The sequence below is a fragment of the Equus quagga genome, chromosome 8 (genome assembly GCF_021613505.1).
Source record: "Equus quagga isolate Etosha38 chromosome 8, UCLA_HA_Equagga_1.0, whole genome shotgun sequence".
In the NCBI taxonomy this organism is placed as follows: Eukaryota; Metazoa; Chordata; class Mammalia; order Perissodactyla; family Equidae; genus Equus; species Equus quagga.
The window spans coordinates 8,340,123-8,365,635 of NC_060274.1; the positions used below are offsets into that span (position 1 = coordinate 8,340,123).

General features: G+C 48.6%; 2 protein-coding genes across 4 annotated transcripts; both read right to left on the minus strand.

Annotated features, from left to right (window-relative positions):
• Positions 1–694: 694 nt before the first annotated feature.
• Positions 695–20,166, minus strand: PNLDC1 (PARN like ribonuclease domain containing exonuclease 1). Of its 3 annotated transcripts, none has more exons than XM_046668997.1 (20): positions 19,388–20,166; positions 18,696–19,016; positions 18,207–18,264; positions 17,837–17,910; positions 16,306–16,345; positions 15,636–15,759; positions 15,363–15,451; positions 13,431–13,531; positions 11,193–11,269; positions 10,858–11,001; positions 10,253–10,322; positions 8,228–8,313; positions 6,726–6,781; positions 5,475–5,539; positions 4,904–4,957; positions 4,675–4,717; positions 3,147–3,246; positions 2,651–2,826; positions 2,435–2,533; positions 695–945 (listed from the first exon to the last, which is right to left on the minus strand). In XM_046668997.1, the coding sequence occupies exons 2-20, from the start codon at positions 18,769–18,771 to the stop codon at positions 882–884; spliced, it is 1,596 nt and encodes a 531-aa protein (XP_046524953.1). In that variant the 5' UTR covers positions 18,772–19,016; positions 19,388–20,166; the 3' UTR covers positions 695–881. The 3 variants fall into 3 exon arrangements, with proteins under 3 accessions (XP_046524953.1, XP_046524954.1, XP_046524952.1); XM_046668998.1 differs by having other exon boundaries at positions 19,376–20,166; XM_046668996.1 differs by having other exon boundaries at positions 18,696–20,166.
• Positions 20,167–20,305: 139 nt separating this feature from the next.
• On the minus strand, positions 20,306–25,003 carry MRPL18 (mitochondrial ribosomal protein L18). The gene is made up of 4 exons (XM_046669001.1): positions 24,836–25,003; positions 24,338–24,524; positions 21,200–21,431; positions 20,306–20,681 (listed from the first exon to the last, which is right to left on the minus strand). The coding sequence occupies exons 1-4, from the start codon at positions 24,885–24,887 to the stop codon at positions 20,577–20,579; spliced, it is 576 nt and encodes a 191-aa protein (XP_046524957.1). The 5' UTR covers positions 24,888–25,003; the 3' UTR covers positions 20,306–20,576.
• Positions 25,004–25,513: the final 510 nt, after the last annotated feature.

Genomic DNA, 25,513 nt, shown 5'->3' on the forward strand with positions numbered 1-25,513 from the left:
AAGAGGTACATGAAAAGATGCTCAACATCACAAATTGTCAGGGAAATGCAAATCAAAACCACGATGAGATATCGCCTCACACCTGCTGGAATGGCTGTTATCAAAAAGACAAGAGATAAGTGTTGGCGAGGATGTGGAGAAAGGGGACTTCTATGCACCGTTAGCGGGAATGTAAAACGGTGCAGCCACTCTGGAAACCAGGATGCAGGTTCCTCAAAACATTAAACATAGAACCGCCACATGATCCAGCAAGCCCACTTCTGTGTCTGTATCCAAAGGACATGAAATCACTATCTCGTCTAAGAGAGATATGCACCCATGTTCATTGCAGCATTGTTCACAACAGCCAAGACACGGAAACAACCTCAACGTCCATCGCTGGAGGAGTGAACAAAGAAAATGCGATGTGTTATAAAAAAAGAAAACACACGTCACCAACGCACATGCGCATTTAGCTTCCCTTTTCTCCTTTCCTAAACTTAGAAAGGCTATTTTTCAGGCCTAAATCCCTACCAGCCAATTAGCCATTAATGTCTCTCCAAGAAATGACGTGGCCTTTTGTCCACTTCGTGTCCAGATCCCATCCTGTCGGTTCATAAGGCACTCCGGAAGACGAGCTGAGGTCCCCAGAGGTGGCGACTTCTCCCGTGTCATTTATAGACAGAAAAGCTTAGGCCACAAAGAAATCCTTGGATATGGTAACTTTATTATCCACAGTATTTACAGAATTTCACATTCAAGACATAACAAAAGTCCTGGTAAGGACCACACAGATCCACCTGCAAGTAGAATAGGATTCACACAAACAAAATCCAGGCTGGCCGTTGGAGAGAGATGCAGAGACGGACAGAAGGACAGAGGCTGTGGGCGGCCTGCTGCGTTCAGGGGCCAGGCCTCCCGAGGAGGAACGCGAGAAGGGCCCAGGTGGTGACCACACCACAGACTCTGAAAGACAATGACACAGGTCAGTGGGCACGGGCGTGGGTAGGCTGCATGTGTGATCTGTGACACGGGCCAGCGGCCAGAGTGTGGGCAGGCTGCGTGTGACCTATGACACGGGTCAGTGGGCCCGGATGCAGCAGGCTGTGTGACCCGGCAGGTCTAAAGCACTGACCCACAGGGTCGCCCTCCTATCGTCCTGGCTTTGTTCCCCCAATGTTATTTTCTTTCCCTCGTTCTCCCAGTGCCAACATGGAACTCCTGCCTCTGTGGGTTAGAATAGCTCTGGGACGCAGACAAGTCATATTTCCCAGTGATCAACATCAGAAGTTGACACAAGGAAAAAGGACTGCCTAGTTGACGTTTTTCTTCAAAAATGCTGTTTTCTGTTGACATGGCTCCTAAAAAGCAAGCCAAAACCTTTATAAAGTCTGATTAATAGCAACTCCACCTTTCTCGCTGCCCAGGCCCAGAAACTCTGGCCTGCTCCAGGCTGTCAGTGATGCCACCTTGACCACCCCCACTCTGCCACCAAGGAGCCCAAGCCACAACCGAACTGTGACTGTTGACTCGCTGGCTTGCCGACTCCCCCCCTCCCCGCCCTCTGTGGCCTCCACAGCCGGCCTCACCACAGACAGGACACACGTGGTCCCTCCTCGGCTGAAACCCCTGGCCGGTCTGTGTCTCCGCCGCAGTCCTGACCCCCAGCCCTCCACTCGGGCGGGACCTGCCTGCTCCTCGAGCCTCGTCTCCATGCTCGTTTGTTCCATCAGGGGCCTTCTCTCTGTCCCTCGACACACCAGGCACCTCCCACTCGAGGGCCTCTGCCCTGCTGCCCCTCTGCCTGGACGCTGTCCCCCGATCCCTCTGCCTGGCTCACTCCCTTACCTCCTTGGGGTCTTTAACGAGGGCCCCCCATCTTCTCCTTTGGCTGGCAACCTCCCCTCAGGTCCCCCAGCTCCACCTCCTGACCTGCTCGTTTTTAATCAACACTTACCACCTAATGTATCACCCACTACACCTGTCTATTTATTGTTACCTCCCACTGGAATGGGAGCCCTGAGAGCTGGGATTTTTTTGGAAATTTTTCTTTTGGTGAGGAAGATTGGCCCTGAGCTAACATCTGTGCCAACCTTCCTCTATTTTATGTGGGATGCCGCCACAGTGTGGCCTGATGAGTGGTGCTAGGTCCATGCCTGGGATCTGAACCTGTGAACCCCAGGCCTACTGAAGCAGAGAGTGTGAACTTAACCACTACACCACTGGGCCAGCCCCCAGGGATTTTTTTTTAGTTACAGACGAAGCCCCAGACCCTCTGACAGTGCCCAATACAGCAGATGCTCAATAAATAGTTGAGTGTTACTGAATCAGGTTCAGTTTGCCATACATGTCAACGACTCCTTTCCAACACACACCAGCTAGTGGCCTGTGCTCGACTCAGACCAAACTGGGAGCACAGGACGGGCAGACGGACAGCCTCAGGCGGGTCACTTACTGTAACACACAGTTGACGCTCGGGGAGTGTCTCCAGTGCCGGTAGAGGGAGACCTGCAGGGTAGGGTGGCCCCGGTACTCCCTCAAGATGGTGCGAGCACTGCCAAAACAAGTTCTCAGGTCAGACCTGCGGCTCCGAGGCGGCTCAAGGCGGCCACGCGCAAGGAGGCGGGGTGGCTGCAGGGAAGAGGGGACAGCTGGGAGCCAAGGCACCTACTCCTTAAACTTGTTGGTCAGCAGCAGGAACTGGCTCCGCGTGAGCCGCCTGACGTCGAATTTGCAGAGATTCTGAAACTCCCGGTAGACTTGCTGCTCGCTGAGCCCAGGCCACCTCCTGACACGGAGGATGAGGATGGGAGGGCGGATACTCGGGTAATCGGGACCAGAAAAATTCTAGAAGACAGGGAGGAGAGCAGCAGAGATTTTCCACGATTCCTACTGACAACCTACCAGTGTGAAAACTCTGAGAGAGACACTAGGAAAGGCTCTGTCTGGGGTGGGGGTAGGCAGGGGAGAAGGAAGGACCGAGCAAGTCCACATTGGTTCTGGCAGGAAGACATAAGAAAAAAAGAACAAGCTTAGTGGGGCACGAGCATCCTCTCCAAGTCTGATCTTGGTTATGGTCAGGATCCCTCTGAGATCTCCCAGAGAACCCAGCTGCTCCCCAGCCCAAGCCTCTGAATAGGAGCAAGAAACAGAAGGAAGGTACTCACAATCTTAGGGACGCCAGCTCGGATAAGATTCACCTGGTTCACATAAGGGGCCAGCACATCAAGGTACAGAGGGAAGGAGAGCTCCGGGATGGAACTGGCACTACACGGACAGAGAAAACCCCAAAGGACTCAGACACACAGGCGGTTATGCACATGTCCCCGGCCAGAGCTCAGGGCCTGGGGACAGAACAGCGGCAGCGGCTGCCTCAGACAACTCTCCCTCCCTCCCTGCACAAGTCTTGCGGCCTGTGTCTGTGTGCTTCCCCCAATTGACCCATCCCCAAGAGCTCTCTCCACGGCCCAAGCCAAAGCAGGGCTTCCAGGTGGCCACCTCTGTTGGCGAGTTTGAAGACGCCGCCGCTGAGAAATGTCAGCAGGAGGCTCAGAATCAGTGAGAGGCCACCGCTCAGAGGAAGGGCCAATCTGTCACCCCTTGACAGGACATCACTCGTGATTCTGGATGGCTGTCCCCGCTCCCACAGCCTCGTTCTACCACCAGCCCCGCCTCCGTCCAGATACTGCCACGCACCTGAGCGCAGGCCTGTGAGAAAGCACAGGCCTCTGAGTCAGGCAGATCTGCGTCACTGTGAACTTCTCTAAATCCCAGAGGGTTTTGAGGTCATGAGGATTAACAGAAAGAAAGGCTTAAAGGCCCAGTCTCGGGGCATTAAGGGGCTCCCCCACTGTCAGCCGCCTTCACGGTCCGGCACATGTGTACCACCCGGCGGGCACTTAGATGCTTCAAAGCACAGGAAAAATGGAGACAGGGCGGCAGACCTCTTATTTAAGTTATAAGCCTCACATCAACATGTCACAGACTGTTTCCATGCATGACATCCAGTACCAAAATGGACAAATACAGGCAGTACCCAATTCAACAGATTACAGTCCAAAAACGTTTCCAAGTCAGCCCCAAAGAACCCACTGCAATTTGATTAGCTCCTTCGCCTGGCTTGCTGAATCCTATTTAACAAAGTGTACACCAAGGACGGTGCTACAGAATGCACATCTCAGGTGTGGAGTTGGTGCCCAGGAGCCCAGCGCTGTCAGCATCAAGGACCATGGGGCAGTGCATTCAAGATTCCAATGTGGGGTTCTAAGAATCTGCCCCTGTGTGCCTTATTCCAAGTCACTACCCTTCTCCCCAGCCTGACTGAGGATCCCGAGGATGCGTCATTTGTCCATCTGAACGCTTTATCCCCCTAGCCCGCTGTTATTTACATGGTTACGAGAAAACAGGTGGTAACACGGCATGGAAGTGGGTGGTGGAACCTAAGCCTGACCCCACTGCCTCAGCCTCCTGACATGTGAGTTCTCCCAGTGCTAAGGGGCTGGGACCAGCACAGGGGGCCCAGGCAGGGGCGGCAAGGAGGCTGCGGCCCCATCAGGGACCGTCTTTACACACCGACACTCTGCATCCCCCCTTCTTTGGGAGAGCCGCAGGCGCCCAGAGGTCTGGGCTTACAGCGAGGACCTGACAGATCCCGGCCACAGATGGAATCACAGGACGGAAAGAGAGAACACTCACCCATGCACCCTCCACAGGAGCAAGTGTGCCACTTTCAAGAGAACTGGAAAAAAGAAGCTGGAAATGTAACAGACGTTGAGGCGCCAGCGGATCGCCTCCTCAAAATACGCAAACTCATGCTTGATTTCCGTTAGGAGCCACCCGCCTGGAGAAAGACGGACAGCCTAGGGATGGGGGGCGGTCATCACGAGTAAGACGTGAGTCTCCTTCAAAGGACACCGAGCCTCACCTGAGCCGCAGAGGAAGGCATCGTATGCTGCTTCGTGGGGGTACTTGGTCTCAACTGAAGCATTGTTCCAGAAGCAGGAGAGAGTCAGGCAGCAATGAGAACACGGTCCTGGAAAGGAGTCTCTCCCCCTACCTGGCTCCATACCCTCTGGCCATGCCGAGACCACCATCCCGCCCCTGCTTCCACATCTGCGTCGGCTGCGTGTACACACAGCCACCAAATATTCCTCCAGAGATGTGCTCCCTCCTCCCCACCCACACCCCATTGTCACTCGGTCCTCCCCACGGTGGCATGAGACCCCCAGGAGGAGGGAGCACAGAGCCGAGAGCTTCCCGACAGCTTCCCGACAGCCTGACCACCACGTCAAGGGGGAGCAGACGGCCCCCCGGGACTGCCAACACATGCTGGGATTACCCCTTTTGAGGGAGGCGGTACACGGAGCACGGCACAGGAAGAGGATGGAGGAAACCCCCACGGTCCTCTCCCAACACCTGCCACACGGGCAGCCCAGGCCTCGGCTCTGGCACGTTGGTGCTCCGCCAGCTGAGCAGGAGTGCTCACGGGGACGTACCGTATTTTTCACACTTGCTTGCATGAATAATCACAGGCCCAGAATTCTTGCTGGGATTCAAGTCACTATCAGAGAAGAGGAACAAGATAAAGAACGTTCACGGGAAACACTCCCTTCTCAGTCTCCCCTCATCCTCTTAAGTTAACACTAATAAAAATGTCCTCAGTACCAAGATCCCTTAAAAAAAACAAAAAAAGCCCAGATCCATGCATGGGCATATGAGGTCGTGGTGACCAGGCCATAGGACAGCTGAGAGAACAGTAGTGCAAGAGGCTCCAACCAGGCCATTTCGAGCATCTATCAAATGCTGAACCTGAGCCTTGGGACCAGGATAAACTCGATGCCGGCTCTGCCCTCGGAGCCTGCTGTCCAGGGGCCTGAAGGACAAACACAGAGATGCTCACGCCTGCATCCTAGACACGCAATGCCCGAGGCGTGAGCAGTGCACTCCCGGATACAGGCTGCAGGCATTTGGGAGGGAAGGCTTCCCGGAGGAGGTGGCACTACAGGCGAGTCCTGAACCACAGAACTCACTTGGCTGACATCACATGGGGTGGTGTCAGGCATTTCAAGCTGAGAGTAGAGCACGCAAAGACAGCGAGGGACAGAGAGCAAGGCTGACCCGGTGCTTCTGAGAAGCGACACGTGGCTGAAGCCCCCATGTGAAGGGCAGGGGCCGATGAAAGAGCTCGTGTGACATGTGGGGGCTTCAGGAACACCAGGAAGACTGACCAGACAAGTGGCCCAGGCAGTTCCCATTTTAAAAGACCCGTTAAGGGGCAGTAGGGAAATGAGGCGGGACAAGCCACCAGGGTACCAGGTAGGGGCTCCCACAATCACTGGCATGAAAACTTAAGGCCTGGATGAAGGCAATGATCATGGGGGTGCAGAGAAAGAATCAATTTTAAGTTTATTTAGGGAGTAAAACCGACAGGACTTGGCCACCTAGAAGATGCGTGTGGCTCGGTACACGGTCCCAGCCTATGAGGGAAGCAGGAGCTGCTCTTCCTACAGGAAGATCAAGGACTGACTGAGACATCAGGATCACTCATTCGTGCAAATGTGCAGTGGACTGCTGGAGGCCCACGAGAAACCTCAGGGTCTGAGAGAATAAGACCCTGCTCCCGTGGAGGCTATCACTCCAGCAATCAGAAACAGATCAAAAGAAACCAAAATGTGTCCTGCGGAGTGAAATCGCCCCGACTGAGAAGCCCTGCTCCATAAGCAGCACCAAAGCGATGCCTGCCTTACCTGTTGAGGACTTCATACACTTCGGAGAGATTTGAAACCCTTGGGAAATTCAGTTCCTATAATTACGGGAAACAAATCAGTGACAATAAGATACTTGTGCTCGTGTGTGTTATCTGTGTCAGGTATCACCAAATGGCCATTAAAACGACCTAGAAAACGCTAACTCCTACAACCTCCCCTTTCTCTTCAAACATACAGCCTTATTCCTTAATTATGACATCAGGTTACCTAGAATCCTTGGGTTTCCAAAAAAGGACCCAATAACCCAGGCTAGAAAAAAGTGCCACAAACACAACTCATACCACCTTCCTTCAAAGGCCAGTGTTTGAAGGGTTTTGGAAATACAGGGACTCCATGGTACCAGACTGTGGCCCAGGACACATCTGCAAGGGGCCAAGCATCCTAAGGACCCAAGGGCCTTGGGCAATCCCAGGTCACGGAGTCTTAGAGCTTGTCTCGTCCTGTGAGGGAAGGAGCACACACTGGTCCCCTGGATCAGCACCGGGTCCTTCCCACTCCATCTGAGGACTCATGGAGACCAGCAGCATCACAGGATGCCATCAGAGCGAGAAACATGTGAAGTACAACAATAAAGGCGTCTCTGGACAAAGATGCACCAAGTAACCCAGTCCCACTTCTGTGCTCCCTTCTCGAATACAGTCACGCACTGCATAACAGCATCAGTCATTGACAGGCCACACAGCTGACGGTGGTCCCATAAGATCCGTCCCATAGAGCCTGGTGTGTAGCAGGCTGTATAAGTCGTGTAAGTTCACTGTGATGGTTGCACAGTGACAAAAATCACCTAATGACGTGCTTCTCAGAACAGATCCCCCTTGTTAAGCGGCACACAACTATAATTAACTCTGAGTGATCAGCTTAAGCCTTTAAAACATTGATCCGACGCCTCTTTCTGTTCTTCAGTTTAACTTCTAAGCAGCATTTAAACCAGTTGGCTGCTTCTCTTCTCCATGTGTCGTGTACAACAGAAGTCACTGGGAGCTTTAGAAATACCACCTGTGGCCCCTTAACCAGAGGAGAAGCTGCCGGGGGAGCCCAGGGCTCAGTATTTAGCTTCCCAGGTGACTCTGATATGCTGTCCGGGTTGAAACCCCATGACTTTAAGGTTCAGGAGAAATGTTTTCAAGGTTTTTCAAGAGGGGACCCCACCCCCTACTCTCACCCCCCACCCTAACCCTGACGCTGTAAACATTTACTAGGTATGTATCAAGCTGTGAGACAAGTTTTCTGTTGTCCCATCTACATAAAGACACGAACTACACACAAATACGTCAAAACATGGGAACTTGAACGAGGAAAGGAGAAAAAAAAAAATCACATATGAGCTGATATGATGCCCCAGGGGCGCCAAGGAAACAACAGATGCTGGTTGTAAAACATGAGAAAAGGGTTCAAGGAAGAATTTTTTTGAGAGAGAGAGAAAGCTAAGTGTCACTGGGACAGATAAAGCATGTCTTAACCCAAAGTGATATCCTCAGTACCTTCCAGATATCCTTCGTCACGTTCTTGGTATCAATGAGAACAGGAAACAGGTTGTGGACGTTCAGCTTAAACTGCTCGTAGCTTTCTGCAGGGAAAACCCAGAGCGTCAGAAGTGAGTTTGTTGGTAAAAACGGGAAGGAAAGTTCTCCAACCCAGCTTGTGACCAAAACTGGTTAACCAACAAAGCAAACAAAATAAAATGGGAATTGAAAACATCCCTACTCCTAACCATTGAGGACTTCTAAGTCTCAAACCATCCTGCCATCACCATTTGTAACAGTAAAAGCCAAATGGGGTCTCATCAAATTGAGGACACTACTGCCAATATTAGTTAATGTAGTTTGCAAAGTGCTAGCTGATAGAAAAAGGAGAAAGAGGTATTACTGGAATGGGAGACATGAAGTCACTTGTAAACTACTGCTCAGAGAAAAATTAAGAAAAATCAACTAAATATCACTATAATGAAAGTAAAGACCTCTGACAAGAGAAAAAAATGGGAACTATTAATTGGGATGTTTATCAAAATTACGCCTGCATGTAGTTTAAAGAGGTTTATTGCAAAACCAATCAACCAACCAAAAAAAAACCCCTGTAATCCTCTTCTCACCAGCCTCCCACTTCCTACTCCCCAAAGGCAACTACTTTCAGGTGTGTTTTTTTTTTTTTTGGTGTTTAATCCCATTTCTCTAAACAGCATCTTTATGTTGCTGGTGATTTCCCCAGTTTAGGCATTTAACTCTTGACTCCTCCCAGGTAAGATGATAATCACCTCTCTCCTTCCACCTCATCGTTACAGCCACCTGCACGTCACTCACCAAGGAAGGGCTCTGCCGTGTCCTCCAATGACTTTCCTTCTTGCACAGCTTTTGTTCTCCCAGCAATTTTTGCTTTGCTGTTTTTTCAGTTTTTTGGTGAGTGATTACTATTACTTTGACCTCTAATTCTCCCCCAGTTCTCTCAATATGCTCAAACTAAGGTTTTATCAATTCATCTCTTGGGGAAATCTCTCCAGAACTTTCTCACCCCTTTTAGTCTAGACTAGTGTTCTCTGTACATTAGTTCATTTAATCCTCAAACAACTCCACATTATTGGTACCATGACCTCCCATTTTACAGGCACGGAAAAGGAGAATAGGTATGTTAAAGGAACTTGCTTGTGATCACACGTATAACAAGGAGAGAAAGGAGGACCCAAGCATGGCTTTCCGGTCCATGCTCTGAACTGCTACATGACACTGCTGGACATCCAACAACGGCAACAGTCAAGGGAAAGACGGTACAGCCATAAGACAAGGCCACACGGCCCTTAGAATGATGTTAGGTTAACGACATAAATAAGTGCTTTCAGTAAGTGAAAAAAAGCCCACATGTAAAATGAAACACTGGGGCCAGCCTCGTGGCGTAATGGCTAAGTTTGTGAGCTCAGCTTCAGCTGCCCAGGGTTTGCAAGTTTGGACCCCAGGCACAGACCTACACACTGCTAATCAAGCCAAGCTGTGGTGACATCCCACATACAAAATAGAGGAAGACTGGCACAGATGTTAGCTCAGAAACAATCTTCCTCAAGCAAAAAGAGGAAGATAGTAACAGATGTTAGCTCAGGGCCAATCTTCCTCAGCAAAAAAAACCCCAAAAAACCAAAAACGAAACATAGTGTATTAGAAGATGTAAACACAACAGAGGAAAAGCAAAAAGTGCTGCTGATTATGGCTGGGTTAAAGAAGGCTTGTCTCCTGCCCACATTTCTGATTTTGCTAAGTTTTATACAATGAAACCAAACAACTTCTACAATGGGGGAGGGGTATCAATGCAACTGTTTAAGTTTTTCTCCCTGAGAAAGTCCCCTGATCTTCCACTCCTGGAAAATGATAACAGGCACAGAGCTTCCTGATCTCTCTGGAAACATGCAGACCCTGGGGAGGGGTGTACATGGAGGGGACACCCCGGGAGCACAACCCTGGAGCAATCCCCCTGCCAGATGGCAAACCGAGATCAGAGGAAGGGGAAGGCGGGGCTGGCCCTACCTGGGAGGGGTCTGAAGAACTTCTCATGCAGATGCAGCAGATCCATCATCATATTATGTCCCACTAAGGGCTACTTGGAGGAAACCGACAGGTGAGAGAAATGAGTTTTTAAAACTAAGAACAGACACCATCGACCCAGAGCAGGCTCTCGCCAAGCCTGCAGCTTTAGAGCCACCGCAATTCTGATGCCGCGGTAACTCCACCCCAGCCCTCGTTCCTCCCCGATGACAGCAGCCCAACTGCTGAAAGGCCAACGAAGAAGACAAGCAGCGAGCAGAGCAGGAGGGCCTTGAGGCCGGGCCCACCCTGGGACTCTCAATACTGAAGCAAATACACATTCTCCCCCAGGAATTTCAGGTCAACTAGTACTGAAGTGCCCGTGTGCCTGAAGGAGCAAGGAAACAGTAACGATTCAGACGGATGGTCTTTCTCCAGGCTAATCTATCAGGATTTGGTGAAAGTCAGGTTAGAGCCACAAAGCCCGTTGTCAACAAGGCATCACTTATTTTAAGGCATCGTCTTACACTCTGGAAGGGGCCATCAGTATCTGTGGCCAGAAAGACAAACGACTGCTAAAGACCAAGAAGACAGAGATTTTCTAGTACCTTCTGGGCTTTCACCAGCATCTGGAAAAACACAGAGAAACCCCTGGCAGAGAGAAGAATCTTCTCCTTCCAACAGCTCTCTCGATCCCCAGACGTGTTCTCAAGGTACCAGCGATGCTGTTTACTCACTTTCTTCACTACCACCTGAAACGAGAAGTAGAGACAGGCTCCCTGAACCCTGGGCTCCCGGGATGAAGCCGCGAAGTCGTTCTTCATGTCGAGAGGGAAGGAGGGTAGGAAGGAGACAGAGAAGCCATTCACAGAGGTCAGATTCAGGTGAACGCGGGAGAAATGATGGAGCTGCTGAGGATGCCCCATCCCAGGGGAGAACTCACCCCTTGGTCTCTGAGCACCGTCCAGATGTCGGGGAGGGCCTGCCTCAGCACCAGCTGGACCTCAAAGGCCTGGAAGCCTGCAGCAAGGAGAAACAGGGCTTACATGGGACCACCGAGACCCTGGAGTGGCAGTCCACCTTCCCCTCAAGAGAAGCCCAAGAGATGGATGAACCAAACGGGAAAGCGGCTCTTGGGTGAGACTAAGCCCTCAAGGCCATGTGACAGGGATGGTATGGCCTGTCATGGCATGATCTAGGGCGGCATTCTCTTAAGTTTTTGACCTCAGGGACCACTCTTAAATTGAGGTCCCCCAAGAGACTTTTTGTGTGTGGGTTATAGCTCTTGATGTCCATGTTAGAAATTAAAACCATAAATTAAAACTTGTAAAAGTCTCTTTTAAAATAAACTCATTATACATTAACATTTTTACCAAAACATGTTTAAAATAACATTTATGAAAAGTAACTATTTTCCAAAACAGAAAACTTCAGTGAGAAGAGTGACACTGTTTTACATTTTTGCAAATCTCTTTAATGTCTGGTTGGGATCAGATAACCACTTCTGCATTCAATCTGTTGTGATATTTTGTTGTTGAAGCACAGGAAAAAATCCACACTCAAACAGATAGGCAGATGGAAAGGAGAAAAGAATTACTAGCCTTATCAGATGATTCTGGATAGCTTTCTTCAAGACTATGCCGAAATTCAACGAGTGGTAGTTTCATAAAGATCAGTTGCAACGTGGGATCGGAAACCGTTGTTAATGAGCTTTCTTGTACCAGCACAGTAAAATCCACTGGACTACCTTCCCCCTTTGAATGGATCTTTTGCCTGTGATTTTGTAATACCATGCCTCGGTTTTTTGGAAAACACTGGTTTGCTGGGTTAAGCAGATCATCCAAACGCTCACACGTTTCATTATACAACACCAATAAAAGACACTAGGAAATGTGGCCACTGATGTCAGCAGAAAGGTCTCAGCATTGGGAAGCTGTCAAGCTTATGGTGGCAGACACAAGTTTTCCAAAATTCCAGTCTGCGACTGAAAGCTCGAATTTGATCACTCGCAAACACTGAGTTACACTCCTTGAAGTGACAGGCTTACTTTTTTCACTTGGAAAAGATTGAAAACACCCAAGATGAAATAACCACAGTCAGTTCCTTCAGGTAAAAATGCTATTCCATGAAGGAAAAAAAAAAAGCAGCTAATTCAGCTCTCAGCTCAAAAGCTTGCACAAGCGCTCTTCCTCAAGACACCACCAGCTTCGGCCAGCAGCAGCAACAATGTCTTATGTATGCTTATATATTTTTTTTTTTAAAGATTTTATTTTTTCCTTTTTTTCTCCCCAAAGCCCCCGGTACATAGTTGTATATTCTTCGTTGTGGGTCCTTCTAGTTGTGGCATGTGGGACGCTGCCTCAGCGTGGTTTGATGAGCAGTGCCATGTCCGCGCCCAGGATTCGAACCAACGAAACACTAGGCTGCCTGCAGCGGAGCGCATGAACTTAACCACTCGGCCACGGGGCCAGCCCCTGTATGCTTATATTTTTGCATACTTATTTTGACACATCAATATTTAAAAAGATGAGCGAAGGTTGAGAGTGAGCAAAATGAAGGATTACTGCTTCTTCACCAAGTAGGTTCGTAAGGAAAACTGGACTGCTTTCAACTGAGCGTAAGCGGTAACAAAGAATACGATTACCAGCGTGGTTGACCCTCCACCTTACCCTGCAATTTGTGCTGAGGTGCTGGCGGGCTCACCCACCAGTGCTTCAGTACCGGCAGTGCAAATGGCACAATGACAATGGCGAGTGGTAGCCTGACAATAGTTTTGAACTTGTGGCTCCCTTGGAAGGGGTCCCAGAGATGCCCAGGGTCCACTGACCAGGGCTGAGAACCACTAATCTCGAGATGTTCATTGTGATGCCAGCTTGCACCATCGGGGAGCAATCCAGAGATTAACAAAAGCAACTAAGAGAGGAGTACGTGGGGCACTCAGGATTGGGACGAAAATGATGGCTTTGAATGGAACTTTGCTTCCTCAGCCTTAACATTAAAAGTAGGTTGAAAAGCCTTCAACTTCCGAATTGAGGTCAGAGCTTTATCTAACCACAAGGACCACATGTCTGTTGAGCCAATGCCCAGGATCCACAGGAAGAAGACAGTATGCCCCCACCCCCTGGGAGGGGACAGTGACCACCTCCAACACTCCCAGGTAGGGGGGCAGCCTTCTGCTTACCAGCAATACCAGGGAGAGTCATCCAGTCACCTTCGGCTGCCAGGTCCAGCCACCGCGTCACCTCATCAATCACCACCTTGATTTGGTCTTTATCCGGAGAACTGGAAATGGGCACGTGAAAGTAGAAGCATTAGAGGACACCACCAGAACCGCAGGACGACGGTAACGGGGGAGGGGTTTCTGAGGCCACCAGTTTTAACACTGATCTAAGCAAGAAAAGGGACCCCAGGGGCTGGCCCGGTGGCACAGCGGTTAAGTTTGCACGTTCCACTTCGGCAGCCCGGGGTTCGCCGGTTTGGATCCCAGGTGCAGACATGGCACCGCTTGGCAAACCATGCTGCTGTGGTAGGCATCCCACATATAAAGTAGAGGAAGATGGGCACTGATGTTAGCTCAGGGCCAGTCTTCCTCAGCAAAAAGAGGAGGATTGGCAGCAGTTAGCTCAGGGCTAATCTTCCTCCAAAAAAAAAAAAAAAAAAAGCGACCCCAAAAAGACCAGTAATTTTCCAAGTCTTGTTCTGTAATAAGAAGTCAAACACCTGGCCCATATTCTCCCACACGCTCACAGGAACGCACCATCCCTTTCTGTTTCACAAGGACGCTGAGGGAAGAGGTACCAGGAGCTAGCCTACACTGAGCACTACTGCCGGCCTGGCTTCTAAACTCAGCTTTCAGAGGTGACGAAGCACCAGCTGGTGAAATAAGGAAAAGACAGCACCTTGGTAAGCGTGTCTCCTCCCGTGTTAGAAACAGAAGAGCAGAATGTTATTTTGAGATAAGGAAAGACTTTTCTCCAACATTCGAAAATAACAGAAGATTAAGAATTCAAATTGCTTTTCCCTTACAAAAAGCTACATTTTTAAAGGCCAGCCTAGTGGCATAATGATTAAGTTCATGCCTTCCACTTTGGCGGCCCACGTTTGCCAGTTCAGGTCCCGGATGTGGACCTATGCACCGCTTATCAAGCCGTGTTGTGGCAGGTGTCCCACATATACAGTAGAGAAAGATGGGCACGGATGTTAGCTCAGGGCCAGTCTTCCTCAGCAAAAAGAGGAGGATTGGTGGCAGATGTTAGCTCAGGGCTAATCTTCCTCCAAAAAAACAGAAACAAAACAAAGACAACTCCAATATTACATAAGATAATTATGTGGACCAGATAATTATAACATTCCAGCGTTAAAACCTGTCTCATTTAACCCCCTTCCTGATAAAGCCGAAGAATGTACAGGCCAAAGAGCTTAAATGACTTGTTCAAACGATGCAACTAGCTGACAGCAGGGCCTGCCTGGCACCGGGTGGCCTGCTCCTTCCACCACACAACACTGCCACTCACTCCATCACTCCTGTCGCCAGCTCTACAGCAGTTCCAGGTTTTAAGTATGAGGACAGGCACTGGAGGGCAGAGAAAAAAGGCAGAGCCCCTGCCCTTGGGGAACACAGCAGGATCAAGCACGGGGGGCTATGTGTCCAAGCCAAGGTGTGTGACTGCACGGTCATGGTTACCCATGATTCACCCCTGAAAAACCCCTAAGATCACATTGAAAGCCAACATGACATCTCACGATAAGTCCAACAGAGCAATTTTCCTCCTCCAGCACTGGAGTGGAGTTCCTGCTTCGAGTACCTTTTCCTTTTTCCCCTCCACTTTTAAACACTAAAATCACACTCAACACAGTGACAGGCTTTTCTGCTCAGTCACAGGAATGGAATCACCAGCACTTCGAGCTGCTGCCCCGGGCTGAGCGCATGCCACGGAAGCCACCCCAGCTGAAGCTGACGGCATGAGGTCACTGTGCATGCGCTCAGCCACCCCAGCTGAAGGTAACAGCATGAGGTCACCACGCTCTGGAGACAGCACGCCTACCCATGGGAAACGCAGAAAAACACCAGTGACAGAGAAACCTGCAAAGCCCCCAGAGCTATAGGCCTCACCTGTGAACGCTCCAGTTCCCAGTGAGGATGTTGTGTTTAATTTTCTTCTCCTGTTCTTCATTCATATACGGGATTCCGTTTTTGAGAAACTAAAGACGGGAACAGACAAGGAGACTAGTCAGAGGCATCCTCTGTGCTGGGTAGCAGAGTGAAAAGAAATCTTTCTTGTCTGGTTTCACGTGGAGAAGGAAGAAAGGGACAGGAAAGAGGACTCAGACCAGAGGGACCAGATGACCTCTCAGACCTCCCCGCTTCCCCACTCCGATGCTGTACCTTGTTGTAGTCGAAGCCGTACTGATTCAAAAACTGAACACTGGAAGCCTGGAAAGAGAATTCCGAATCCAAAATCCCAAACGTTGTAGGGAAGAGAAAGAAGTTACATGAATGGGCTACATACCTATTAAAAAAAGATAACCAGAAAAAGCCAAAATCGTTTTTAAAACTCTGGCTCATACAGCAGACTTCAGCGTGGGCTCCTCCTTTCACTGTAGGAGGATGTGAACGTCGGCGTTTCCTGTACCATGATTGGCACCGGGGGCAACGAAGAAAGGCAAAGATCCCGCCCTCGGGAGCAGAGCCTACCCCCCATCCTGAGCCCAGGAGCCTGCCTGTCGGTGTCTGGGAGATACGGCACCCTCACTGTAGCACTGTGTTAACTGCCACCCCGAAGGCAATAACAGAAATGGGGAAAAGACACCTAAGATTCAGGGCAGGGGTGTCGGGGAAGGCCCCCGAAAAGGTGCTGCTTTGAGAGAGACTTCAAGGACAAGCAGGAATCTGGGCCAGAGGGCAGCAGTGGAAGGGCACAGAAGCAAGAGAGCATAGGGAATAGCCAGGGCCAAGGGGGTCAGAATTTGGAGCCTGAAGCAGAATTCGGAAGGAAGCAGGTGGAGAAGACAAATGGGCACAAGCCGGGTGTTTTGCAAAAGGTCTTCATACATACTTGTTTGACTCTCCTTCAATACTGGAGAACACAGACAATCCTGGAAGAAAGACAGTGGAGGCAATGAAGACCAAGATTAGCTACCAGCGGTTAACTACAAAAACAAAACATTTTAGACAGTATTTTGCATCCAAAGACAATGTGTAGGCTTTAGAATAGGATAACCTCTTTGAACAAAACAAACAAAAAAACAAAGAGACAGATCCGAAACATGAGCACTGTCAACTGTAATTCACACTTACATTACTAAACTGTGGCTGTGAATGGTTCTTCAAACATAGAAATATTGACATTTTTGTAGTTTTAAAACTAAGCCAAGGAAGTAGTAAAAACCATGAAGATTTATATATTTAATGGCTTTAAAGTGTCTGTACTGCTAAAAAGACCACACCCCAAGTGAAAAAGACTTCAGAGTAGGGTGAGAACAACAGAAACATACCTGAGTGCTGTTTCCCATATTTTTCAAAGAGGTCTTACAATAGGAAAAACAGAAAAATAGCAAAAGACAAGGATAGAGAGTAAAACACACACACACACTCACCATCATTCATAGGAAAAGCAAGGGTCAGTAAAATTTCTCTCACGACCTGTTTTTGGAAAGTTTTATTGGAATACAGCCATGCTCTTTCACTTATCATCTATGGCTGATTCCCTATTAACGGGAGAATTGAGTAGTTGTGGCAGAGACCACATGGCCGGCAAAACCTAAAATATTTACTGTCTAGCCCTTTACAGAAAGTTTGTTGACCTTGTATTACAGATGTAAATCAGTAATGATTAGATTGTTTTCCCTCTACCAGGTGGGCAAAAAATTTAAGACTGACTGACGACGCCCTGAGTGAGTGAAGGAGACAGGCACCTTCACGGCTGTTAGTGAGTCACACAACTCCGTGGATGGTTGGTAGGGAGAGGAAGAGTTTGGCAACACAAACCACTATTGTAATGCACACCGTCTTTTAACTCCACAGTTCCACTGCTAGAAGTATATCAAACACACACACTCACAAAAGGACCATAATATATAAGTATCGAGAGAGTCAATGCAACCTTGTTTTATTACACATAGGAGTAACCAAAGAATGCATCATTAAGCGACTGAATCAACAGGTACATTCACAGTCTGGACTACAACACAACTGTTAAAAATGAAGAAATCTGTATGTGTTGATAGAGAAAGATCTCTAAACCCCATTAGTGAAAAAAAACAAGATGCAGGACAAATTGTTTATAGGATGATCTTGTTTGTATAAGTTTTCTTTAAACACAAATCACACACACGTTTCCTTGAAAGATGGTACAGGTTCCTTAAGGCGATTTATTCTGGCATAGGAACAACACTGGAAAATTGGGTTTCTGCTTGTTCCGAAGTGTTAGGCCCCATAGGCATAACATGGCCAAAACCAAAGAGGCACATAAAATGACAGCCAACATCCTTGAAAGGTGTCAAGGCTGTTTTAAGAGTAAGAATCACAAAGACAATAAAAATACCTCCTTCAGTTACTGATGACAAACGGCTGAAGATTACACTCACCGATCTGACAGATGGTGAACTGCTGAACGCTCTGGCGCGTCTTTAGATACCACTCGGATGGCAAGTCAAAAAGACTGTGGACAAACAGGCATCTCATCCTAGAGGCAATGAGACGGCACCCAGGCGCCACCCCCTCCACGCTGGATCAGGACCTTTCAACCAGGGGCAGCATTTTCCCTTGTTACAACAAGGAGGGAACCCTACCAGCATTCAGCGACAAAGGCCAGGTCCCCAGCCCCCATACAAAACGTTGTCCTGCCCGCCCGTGCTAACAGAGTGCCTGCTGAAAAGCAACGCTGGGTGGCCAGGATGCTCGGCAGAGCAGCCCCGGTGAGGGCGTCCAGCTGGGCTCAAGGCAGCTTCGCTTTACCTGATCTGCTGGGGTCGAGACAGGTTGGAACGAAGGCCGGTGAACTCTATGTCCAGACCTGTGGGGGAGGCAAAGAGGACAAGAGTCCCCTGCTGCAGACCATCGCCACTGCTCTTCAAGCTGTAAATGCTGCAGGTGGCACACGGATCCGGCTCGCCTTCTTGGTGCTCAAGAGCCCAGGGTAGGTGAGAAAGGGAAAACGCAGGGAGCCACGGCAAGGACCAGCCAGGCCACCTCGTTCCTTCCGCCCGGCTCCACCCGGCTCTTAGTGTGGTCAAAGGGGTAATTGCTGCTTAACGTCCCACGGCCCAGGCCCGGGAAGGACTGTCCCCGTCCCTCGGAGGGGCCCTCTTTGAGCCTCCCGCGGCCTGGCGACCGTCCTGCCGGGCCTCGCCCCGCCGCCCCACCCATCCCACCCGCGCCACCCCCGCCCCAGGCTCGACCGGGCCTGGGGCTCCGGCCACAGGGCCCGCGATGCCGGCGCCTCACCCACGAAGTCCGCGCCCAGGACAAGCTCCTGCAGCAGCGGCAGGCTCTGCTCGAACTCGTCGGCGCCCACGTCCATGGCCACGTCGCTCGGCCGAGGCGCCCGGTGCGGCCACGCGCTTCCGCCGCGCCGCCGCCTTAAAGGGCTCGCGCGGGAAACCGGCCGCCCCCGCGCCCGCCAGCCCCGGGCGCGGCCACCTGCTCGCACGCCCACCCGCAGGTGCTGGATTTTACACCTTGCCCGCTGGGGCGAAGGGATGCTGAGGCTCCGGCTTTGCAGTCGGAGCCTATTGACCTTGCTTGGCACTGATTTCTTTGCAGTCCCTATATAAGATAAGAAGGTTATTTATGTAGACCTAGAATGTTAAGGTGCATGGTAAGACAAAGTAGACCGGTAAACAGCACCTGAAGGAGGCACAGCGAGTAGGGGATGGAGGAAGCATGGCTTGTTTTCTAAATCGGCACTTCCCAACTTCGCCATCATTGCCAATGTTGGTCTGTCCCCATCCCTCCCCGACAGCCCATCTTGTTCCCCACTTTATCAGCATCATTGCTGTCTACACAACACTTTGTATCAAACTTGCCACACAAAGCCTCCAGAATTGCCCATCAAACTGAGAGTCCTTGGTGCACACAGCTGATCTAGCACAATCATATTCTTTGCAGAACAGATTCCTACTTACAGCATCACTTACACGTGCATGCTATTTTTGACAATTTCCAAAGCCACTATTCCAGTCTTCTTTATATCCTCCCTTGAATTCTAGACTTGTTTCAACAGACTTCTAGTGCCGTGGTCCTCAAAGCAAGATGCTCCAACTAATCTTTAAGATGAGGGAAGAAAACAGAACTATAATATCCATTTTTATATGTCTCCACTGGGGTATTTATTGATCAAAAGGGGATTACTACACCATTGCATTCCAAAGGCCTCTCAGAATCAATCCTACCTTTTAAAAATGTTGGTGCATACATATTTATCTTTTAAAAATAATGTATTGAATACTCAGATTGACAGTAGTGGTGTTATTTCACGTCTACGTAAATATATAATTGGGTACACATTTAAAAATGGAAGGGAAAATGCTCTGGAAGTCACCTTAACTGCTTACAGGTTCTTCCGCCCCAGATTCGTCTTAATTGCCAGAAAGAGTTAACACCTGACTTTGATTTAATCAACTCCTTTAAGAGAACTGCCCTGATTCCCACCTACCCCAGCTTCAATTTTAGATCAACTTCAATGCCCCTCAACCTCCACCTCTTATCTAAGAAATTTTCACTTCGTGGCAAATTTAGTATCCACTAACTCTGTCTGTCTCCACCTCCATTCTCAGTTCCTCACTGCTCCCTTGCAAATCTGGTTCTGTCTCGTAGGATCCAGGAGCCCAACTGAGGTCAGGATTTGCCCCTTTTATCTTCACATTACTGTTTATAATAAATTGATTGATGGTGACGTTGCCTATCAAAAAACCACCTGTAACCCTGAGCAGCAACAGCATCATTTATTGAGAGCACCCAGAACGAGGCCAACACGGTAACAAGTGCTTTGCATCAGCCTCATGCTTGTGTTACAGTGAGCTCAAAGGTGGAGAAAATTCCATGTAACCAGAAGATGAGTTCATAATGTGCCTTTATTCTTTAACTTATAAACAATGTTTAATTTGTTCTTCAAAAGTTAATTATAATTGGTGACAGCTTTTCTCAGAAACATGTCTCATGTCCAAGAGAGGGGAAAAATTTAGCCCTTGATTTAAAAAAAACACAAGGCGAGGACGGGATAACCTTAACTACTAATAACATTCCACCATCACATTATCGTCTAAAACTTCCAAGCCGGGTGTTCCTCCAGATGCTCTCTTCCGATGGACGTAAGAGCCAACAGCTTTACAGTGACCCGTTCCCAGCACTGCTTGAATTTCCTTCATAGATTCTCCGAGGCTCCTGCAGCACCACGCCGCCTTCTGTCATAGCACTCTGCAGTCGTTTCAGCTGGTTTTAAAGAGCAGGAAAAAGGAAAAGATCAAGTCAGCACCACCAGTGAGCTGCCGATCAACAGTTCACTTCCCCAGAGGAAGAAAAATAACAAGGAGCAAATGCTCCGTGGCACCACCTCAGGCTACATCAGTTTTTCAGAAAGAGATCTCAATGTCACAGATATGAAAAGAGAATGTAGAGATGTCAAGGATTAGCAGCATTTAAAAATATGATATAGACAAGACGTGAATATACGACAGCGAAGTAGAGTGGTTGACACCGTGGCTATAGAATCAGTCACCCTGTGACTCTGGGCATGCCAGCCTCAGGGTACTTCCATACAGAACAGAGAACACCAGTCCTGACCCATGGGCTGCTGTGAGGATGAAACGACAGAATGCAGGTCAGGATACTCACCTCAGGCTCTGACACACAGAAAGAACTTGATAAACAGAACTACTATTATTATGTGAGTATCTGATGTCGCAAACTCACACACCACCTTTTACACAAGTACATGAAAACTAAAATACCGAGTCTGAGGCTGCCTCCCAGGGAGTTGGTTGGTAGACCATGAAGTTGATTCCTGCCTCTAAGCATCGCTCTGCCAGCACTCGTCCTATACTCTCACAGGCCACCACATTTTTGGTTCGATAAAGGTGCTTTTTAATAGCCCATTCGCGCGTGGATGCTGAAACCACAACCTTGCCACTGCGATGCTCAACAAGTGCCTCTATGTGATGCTGAGTCTTTATGACTCGCAACCTAAAGGAGGTGAGAAAAGAATAAAGTCAGAAAAGAATCCTAAAGATAAATGACCTCAGGTGAATAAGCCTAAATCTTTCTCAAGACTGTAACCTTTGGTTCATTTACTTCAACATACTTAACCTGGATTTTACAGGAAAGGGTGTTTTTCCTCTGCATTTACGAGGACATCCTCAATAATAATAAACCAAACATTTCCACCTCACCTCAAAAATCCAGGAGAAATTCGGTATTTCTGAAAGCTGAGATTTGTTTATACAGCATCTACTTCCCAAAGCATTTGAGGAGGCAGAGCTAAGTTGCTGATGCTTCGATGCGTAAGGATGTACTTACTCTATGCTTTTACTTGCCAGCTAACACCAAAATAAACATACGACGGATCAAAAGTTTAAATGTAAAAACTGAAATCGTAAGAATACGAGAAGCTGACGTGGGAGAATTTTTTGAGAGTTTCAAAGTAAGGCAAGCCTATTTAAATATGACAACAAACCATGTCATATGGCTGTTGTAAAAGAAAAGATTGACAAAGTTTTCTGCATGATAAAAGACAAAAAAACCAACAGTAAAATCAAGTCAAAAGGCAAGCAATAAAACAAAAATTTTAAACATATATTGTTCAAAGGATTAATTTCCAAAATATGTAAAAAACCTCCGACAATCAATAAGAAAGTGACAAATAATAGAATAGGCAAACGATTTGAACTGACTATTCATAGAAAAGGAGAATATTAATGACACAAACCCATGAAAATATACCTAATCTTACTGATCAAATGCATGGACAAGACAATTCATTGCAACACTGTTTGGAATCATAAAAGATGACCATCAATAGGGAGCCAGTTAACCAAACCATCCACGCAATGGTATTCAACAGTTTCTAAAAAGAATGAAGTAGCACTTTATGACTATGATGATGGTAACATTTATTGAGGACTTACTGTGCCAGGCACTGTCCTAACTATTTATAGGTATAGCTCATGTTTCAAAATGATCCCTTATTATTTTCAATTTTTTTTAGGCTGCAGAAACTGACAGAGAAAGGTTAAGTAACTTTAGCAAGATGACAACCAATGGTAAGTAATGGAGCTGGGATTGAAGTCCAGGGGTCTGGCTCCAGAGCCAATGTCCCTAACCAACACAAAGGACGTCCAAGACGTATTTTTATGGGGGATGCAGAACAGTATACGTGTGCTAAGATTTATGATTTAAAAACTACAATTTATACTTATGTGCATAGATTATCCCTAGAAGAGCATATAAGAAACAGTATTCCTTTGGATTTTATAACACGTGTATATATTACACATTTAAAAATTAAGCTCAATTAAAAAAAACACTGGAATTAGAGATTACACTAAGATTCTTAGTGTGAAATAGGAAAAAGAGCATTAGATTTAGAAATGTGGGTTCTACTCCGGGTCTTGCCAGGATCCCTAGTAAAAATCACAATTTCTTAAACTAAGGGATCAACAAAGTGTTTCTGTGAAGGGTCAGAGAGTAAAGATTTTGGGCTTTGTGGGCCATCTGGTCTCTGTCGCGACTGCTCCACTCAGTTACAGCAGCACTACAACAGCCAGGTGACAACGAGTGTGTTCTAGTACAACTTGCTTTGTGGATAATGAAATTTGAACTTGATGTAATTTTCACATGGCACAAAATATTATTCTTTAGATTGTTTTCAACCTTTTAAAGAAAACGTAAAAATGTTTAGCTTGCAAGCCAGCATTGGCCCATGGGCCATAGTTTGCTGATCCTTGACTTAAACCATTTGTTAAAAAAAGGGGACGGACTCATCACCTCTAAGGTCACTTGGTACTGTAAATGCCAAAATTCTATACTGATAATACTGTCAATAAGGCAGATAAGAAAAAAAAAGGGGGAAATAGTTTTCTAATTATTTAAATGATTCAAATATTAGGTAAAAGTAATAGGTTAAGTGTGGGAAAGAATTTTAGACTTAAAAGCTAGATTATTTAGAACTGAACTGCCTACTCCTTTCTTTGACTCCTCTCTGTACTCACTAAGTAAACACGCATCAGAGTGACTGTCACACTTGATTATCCCTATTCCGTCTTCCACTACAAAACTGTTAAAACTTTTGCTGACGGGCTGACATGACATCTACTTCATCTTTGCATCGCTTGCATCGAGCACAATGCCCATGAGCTGATATTGGCCTAATGTTTGCTGAACAAATCTGTCACACTTATATGATTTTTAACTTGTCCTCATATGGGGAAAATTATTGTACCTGCTACATAAAGTAGTTTTAAGAATCAAATGAGAAAAGACACATAAAGCAACTAGCATAGCGCCTGGCAAACAGAAAGTGTTCAATAACGAACAGACTCCTGACTGGTCTTCCTACTTCTACTCTTGCCCCCTTAAACTTCTCCCCAAGGCAATCACAATGATCTTGCATTCAGGCTTAAACTTCAAATCCTCTCCTAAAATCCCACTGCAGTGAAAGTGAAGTCTGTAATGCCCACTTCCCTTACAGCGCTAACGATGTGTCTCCTACCTCCCTCTCCATTTCCATCTTACACCCTTCGCCCCTTTGCCCACTGGGCTCCAAGTACGCAGGCCTTTTAGTTCCCAAACACACCAAGCTCATTCCCACCCTAGCTGTTTCCTCTGCTGGGAAGGCTCTTCTTGGCAGATAGTCTGGCTTCTTCCTATCTTTCAGGGGGCCTTAGTAGGCAACACAGTCAGCCCCCCATTCTACATCATCCCCTTTAGATTTTCTCCGTGACACCTATTTATTTCTTGCTTGCCCCCCTGCCCTCCGCAGTCGTGCTCCTCAGAGTTCCCAGCAGCATCTGGCCCGTGCGCCGAACGAACCGATGAGAACTCCGCAGGGCACCACGCACCGCTGTCCATCACTGAAGAGCAGCCTGCGTTACCTGTGCCAGAACTCGCGGGAGGGCCACACTGTCCCCCAGCCCCGCTCTTTCCTGGCTACAGCCAAGAGCTCCAGATTGCGGGGGTTCCGATTGGTGAACTCGGGGGCAACCGCTTCGTTGTCCAGAGGGTCCCTGTGAGGCTTCACGGCCGGCGTGGGTCTGGTGGAGAGCGCCGCGACCCCGCACCCTGCGGACGGAAACCACCGCACGGATCTTAAGGAACGACGAATAAGGACAGCGCGGGAATACGATCTATTACCCAAACCCACCCACCCCCAATCTCCGCGCCGGGAAGGGGGACAGAAGGGACGTTCGGTCACAGGCTGTAGTCCTCGCTCGCAGACCTTGGTCCTTAGCTCTCTGAGATGATCATCCTAATGCGGCTACCCCGTTTACTTTTCGGTGGGTATCCTGAACACAAAATACGACCTAATATGCATTTATTGTGCAGACGCTGGGGGGGTCATCTGAGAGTTTAAGTGAAGCAAGATTCATTACCGGGGTTCCTGCAAACCGGCAACAACTCCCACAACCGCAACCGAAGCGCCATCGCTGGGGAGATCGCGGGCAAAGTCTCGGAAAAACCTCGCCTCCCCTCCTCACCAGGGTCCCTGCGACTCGCCGGCCGCAGCCATGTTAACTCAGGGAAGGTCTGCGGATCGCAGAGAGCATCGGCGCCGCGACCAGGGACGAACAAGCCCCCTGCTGCTGAGTGGCTGAGAGGGCAATCTGTTACCTCCGCTCCTCCAATCACCGCTTACGCTGGGGGCACGCAGACGCTGGGGGCAACCAACCAACTCGCAGTAACGCACTTGCGGGTGGGGCGCGACCCGTTAGTTTGAGCAGCGGCCTTCCCGGAGTTCGGCATGTAAGATGCTCGTTAACTTCCCTTTACGATTGTTTTTGGGCCATCTGGTCACAAAGCCTAGACCGACCATTGTCGGGCCCACGCACACCCCAGATGGGCACTGGGAGGAAACGGGGCAGCGCACGATGCACAGTTTTCAGACACGCCGGTTGTCTTCCCGTATGGCCCGTGGGAAACCCTGGCGTGTCCCACCCCGGTTGAGGCCTCAAGTTTATACTCGAGAGCCCAGAACAGAGCCTGCGACTTGCCGCGCGCTCTCCACCAAGCTGCGACATAGAAGGAGAACCCGCCCACGCTAGACTCAGAGG

What these genes read in the sequence shown, in the direction of transcription:
- MRPL18 (XM_046669001.1), bottom strand. Translation starts at nt 24,887, where the DNA reads ATGGCGCTTCGGTTGCGGTTGTGGGAGTTGTTGCCGGTTTGCAGGAAC. An exon ending in GCCGGTTTGCAGGAACCCCG is followed by an intron (nt 24,525 to 24,835) that starts GTAATGAATCTT and finishes TTCCGTCCGCAG; the next exon opens with GGTGCGGGGTCGCGGCGCTC. An exon ending in GGGAGGCAGCCTCAGACTCG is followed by an intron (nt 20,682 to 21,199) that starts GTATTTTAGTTT and finishes CTTTAAAACCAG; the next exon opens with CTGAAACGACTGCAGAGTGC.
- PNLDC1 (XM_046668997.1), bottom strand. Translation starts at nt 18,771, where the DNA reads ATGGACGTGGGCGCCGACGAGTTCGAGCAGAGCCTGCCGCTGCTGCAG. An exon ending in CGGTGCTCAGAGACCAAGGG is followed by an intron (nt 11,002 to 11,192) that starts GTGAGTTCTCCC and finishes TTCTCGTTTCAG; the next exon opens with GTGGTAGTGAAGAAAGTGAG. An exon ending in AAGCAAGTGTGAAAAATACG is followed by an intron (nt 4,958 to 5,474) that starts GTACGTCCCCGT and finishes ACAATGCTTCAG; the next exon opens with TTGAGACCAAGTACCCCCAC.